General features: G+C 48.4%; 1 protein-coding gene across 1 annotated transcript; it reads left to right on the top strand.

Moving 5' to 3' along the window:
• Window positions 1-1,183: 1,183 nt before the first annotated feature.
• Window positions 1,184-2,344, top strand: LOC103803295 (homeobox protein not2-like; the record flags this gene model as incomplete). The annotated part of the gene is made up of 2 exons (XM_009075842.1): window positions 1,184-1,392; window positions 2,186-2,344. Coding segments are annotated over 2 exons (368 nt in total), but the record flags the coding sequence as incomplete, so codon positions are not given.
• Between the last annotated feature and the right edge of the window lie 1,188 nt (window positions 2,345-3,532).

Below are 3,532 nucleotides of genomic sequence, written 5' to 3'. Positions count from 1 at the left end.
TATATAATATTATTTCTTTCACTGCACACTTGTGTTAATCTCTGTGTTATATCAAACTTACAGGTATGAAAACATAGTTAAACAATTTGCAAAGCTATTTCCACAGTGTTTCACGTTGGTAATTACACTTGCTATTATCCCGGTATTAAAATAGACCAAAAAAAGAGCGATGGGTGAAATGATTTTCACAATGAAAATAGTTTTAAGTGCAATTACAGCTGTTAAGCTGTCAGGTCTCCATCCCACAAATCCTTAAACACTAGCAGAATTTACACCTAATTAATGAAAATAAGTAGGTCAAGGTGTTGGTTTGTGCCTGGAGAACATGACTACATCAGTCAATGAAGGAAATAACAGAGGAAGGTGTGAATTGGGATCATTATGTATAATAATTCCATAAAAGTCAAAGAAACTTGGCTTGCTGTGACATTTTGGTGGGGAGCATTAATGACCTGATCTTCCCAGTGCATCCAGTGCTTTCCACCCGGAAAATCCCATTATCTTAAAGCTAATCTTGTGCTTGGTGCCAGTCAGGTGCCGCAAGTTGATTGCAGTGCTGGTGGTGTATTGTATGTTAATTTCTGGTAATTATCGTTATCCTCAGGCTACCCTAGATAGGAGACAAGAGGCCAGATCGGCTTGTTAGCCCTGCCAATTCCTCTGCACACTGGGAATTTTACTGGGACCAGAGGTCCAGGACGTGGTCATGCAGCATGAGGTCTGGTGACTCTTGTCTTTCTCAGGCCAGTCTGCAGCTTTAGTACCTTCTCCTGGACACTGACTCCATGTGCCAAAAGAAGGGTAAAATCAAGGCCCAGCCTGGAGTAAACTCCCCCAAACTTTGGACATTTGGGATTTGGGACTTCTTGAGACCAAGACAGGATTTTTGTTTCTGCAGCTCTTGATGGACTTTACTATTCTGTTACAAACATCCTTTGCAGGTGGAGGTCAAATCCTGTCCATCTCTGGGTCTGTCTGCACACCCAGGACTGTCTTAGGTAGTATCTGAGGGTAAAATCATAGAACAGGTCCTCAAAAGATCATCTGCTCCAAGCTTCCATGGGATGGAGAATCTAGACGAGATGATCTAGGTAGCAACAGGGCAGAGACATCCCTGCTTTTTTGGTGCTTTCTCCCAGATCCTTTAATGCAAATCCCTTCAATTTTTGCTGCTTTCTCACAGGTCTGGAGCTGTCTCACTGTGCTGGGACCAATTCTCTGGGCCCTGCTGTGCCTTGGAGGTCAGGGGGCCCCTGCAAGATGAAGAGGGTCCGCACTGTCTTCAAACCAGAGCAGCTGGAGCGGCTGGAGCAGGAATTCCTCAAGCAGCAGTACATGGTGGGCACGGAGCGAGTGGACCTGGCTGCAACTCTGCATCTCACAGAGACTCAGGTAAGGAACTGGGGGAGCTGGAGGTGGTGGTACTGATCCTGATTTGGGAAGTGCAGTGGGAGGAGGATGTGATGCAAAGTGACCCGTGGGACTCCCTGCTGCAAGGTGACATTGACGGGTTGTGCCTGGAGGAGATGTGAGATGGGTTTGCATTATTTATGGATAAGAGAATCCTTTTCTCAATCTGTGAGGTGGAACAAAAAGCATTCAGGAGCACAAACCTGCTCATTTTAGAGTTTGAGCTGGGTCAGATTGAGATATCTGCATTGGTTTGGTTCTCTGGAGACAGCTTGTGCTTCAAGTGTCCTTTCATGACACTTGATCTAAATTTTTACCTGCTCTTCCCAGAAAGTTCCTGCCCCTCCCATGGCAAACTGCTTGTTTATTGTGGAAAGAAGGAGCTAGGTGAACTTCTGCAGTGGGATCTAAATTCATCTGGGGAAAAGGAGAGCAAAGTGAGGACAGGTCTGGGGGAATGAGGGTAGGTGGGGGTCTCATCATGCCCTCTGGCAGCTGCAGTCCTGGGCATGGATTCAGTGGCTCCTTAGGGAATTGCTTCCTTCAGTTCCCTGGCCAGAACCTCCTTAGTGCAGCTGCATCCCACTCCTTCTCCCCTGGTCCTTTCCCCTTTCCCTTTGCCCCCCATTGTGTCACCTTCTCCTGTTCATTATTCCCTGAGCAGAGAAGGGGCATGTTATGCCTCCTCTTTAAGGAGAACATCTTCCTTGGAAGCATGTGGCACTGGAAAGGTGCTCCTGGGGACCCTGGATTAGCTGTTCCATCTCCCTGCTAGGTGAAAGTCTGGTTCCAGAACCGGAGGATCAAATGGAGGAAGCAGAGCATGGAGCAGAAGGCAGCAAAGCTGTCCCAGTTTGGGGTAATCCAGCCTGCCACTGCAGACTCCGCGGACATCAAGGACCACAAGGAGGACACCGTGGACGTGGAACTTTGAACAGCTGAGATTGAGCTACCACTGGTGTCTTTTTGTGCCTGGGGATGCAGGCACAGCATATCTGTGCTGCTTTGGTCCAAGCAAGACATTACACTCTCACTGAGAGCTGGAGCTACAGGACTAAGTTGCAGCCAGCTGGGAGGAACTCCCCAGATTTATTTGGCTGCTGTTTGGTAGCCATGTGCCCTAATTCCTGAGATTTCATCACCACACTGGTGGTACTTGAGGGCAAGTAATCTCCTGTTTGCTCTTGAAGCACCAGGACACACGTTTCCAGCAGAGAGCCTGGGGTGACAATCAGACAGTGTCTCTGATGCTGGAGTGACAATCAGATGGTGTCTCTGATGGCTGTGAGCATAAGGGCATTCAAACACATGGTTGCTTATGTGTGGCTGTGTGATCCTAGGAGGAGGAGAATCCTCTGTGATTGCTTTTCCTGGTTAACTTGACTCCTGTGTCTGATGCTTAGATCACAACCAGCAACAACCCCAGAATCAGAAAGCCCTTTGCTCCCACCCACAGACTATCAATGTCAATATGATATGACTATCAATATGTTCAGATTATCAGACTCCAATATGATCAGGGTCTGATCCTGTCCCTGGAACACAAGTGCCTCCTCTTGTCAGTGCCTTGGTCTATCTGTGCCTTTCTTTTGCCTTCCCAAACCAGGAGGCAGAACCTGTTGGGTGTCTGTCTCCTGGCATTGCCTTACTTGGCCAAGGTGTGCATGTGCTGCTGCTGCAGGGAATGAGGCAGCGGGACTGGCTGAGGGATGGAGGCTGTTGTAAAAAGCAGCTTTCCAACACCTCTGGTGCTTCAGACGACCCCCTGCCCCTAGTACAGATGTGCTGATCCTGGCCCAGACTGCAGCTGCTCTGTTCTCTCCTCATTATCCACCCAGGTGCCACGGGAAACAGCAGCTGGAGCGCTCGGTGAGCACATCTGTACGGGCCTGATGCAGTTTGCAGCTGTATTTCTGGTGGGTGGGAAGGATTTTGGGGGTCAGGACTGAGGACTTGACCCTGCTGTCTAAGTGCTCTTAGGCCTGGCTGTCACCTTGCCTTCCCTGTCTGCCCTGAGACCACAGCCATCACATCCCTATCAGCTCAGGATAATTTATTCTGTCTCCTTCTGACCCAGAACACTGTATATCACTTTACTCTTATATTGTTATTTATAGAAATA

Source organism: Acanthisitta chloris, unplaced genomic scaffold (genome assembly GCF_000695815.1).
Source record: "Acanthisitta chloris isolate BGI_N310 unplaced genomic scaffold, ASM69581v1 scaffold23705, whole genome shotgun sequence".
Taxonomy (NCBI): domain Eukaryota; kingdom Metazoa; phylum Chordata; class Aves; order Passeriformes; family Acanthisittidae; genus Acanthisitta; species Acanthisitta chloris.
The sequence above is the reverse complement of the archived record's forward strand: the minus strand, read 5'-3'. Positions and strand labels throughout refer to the sequence as shown.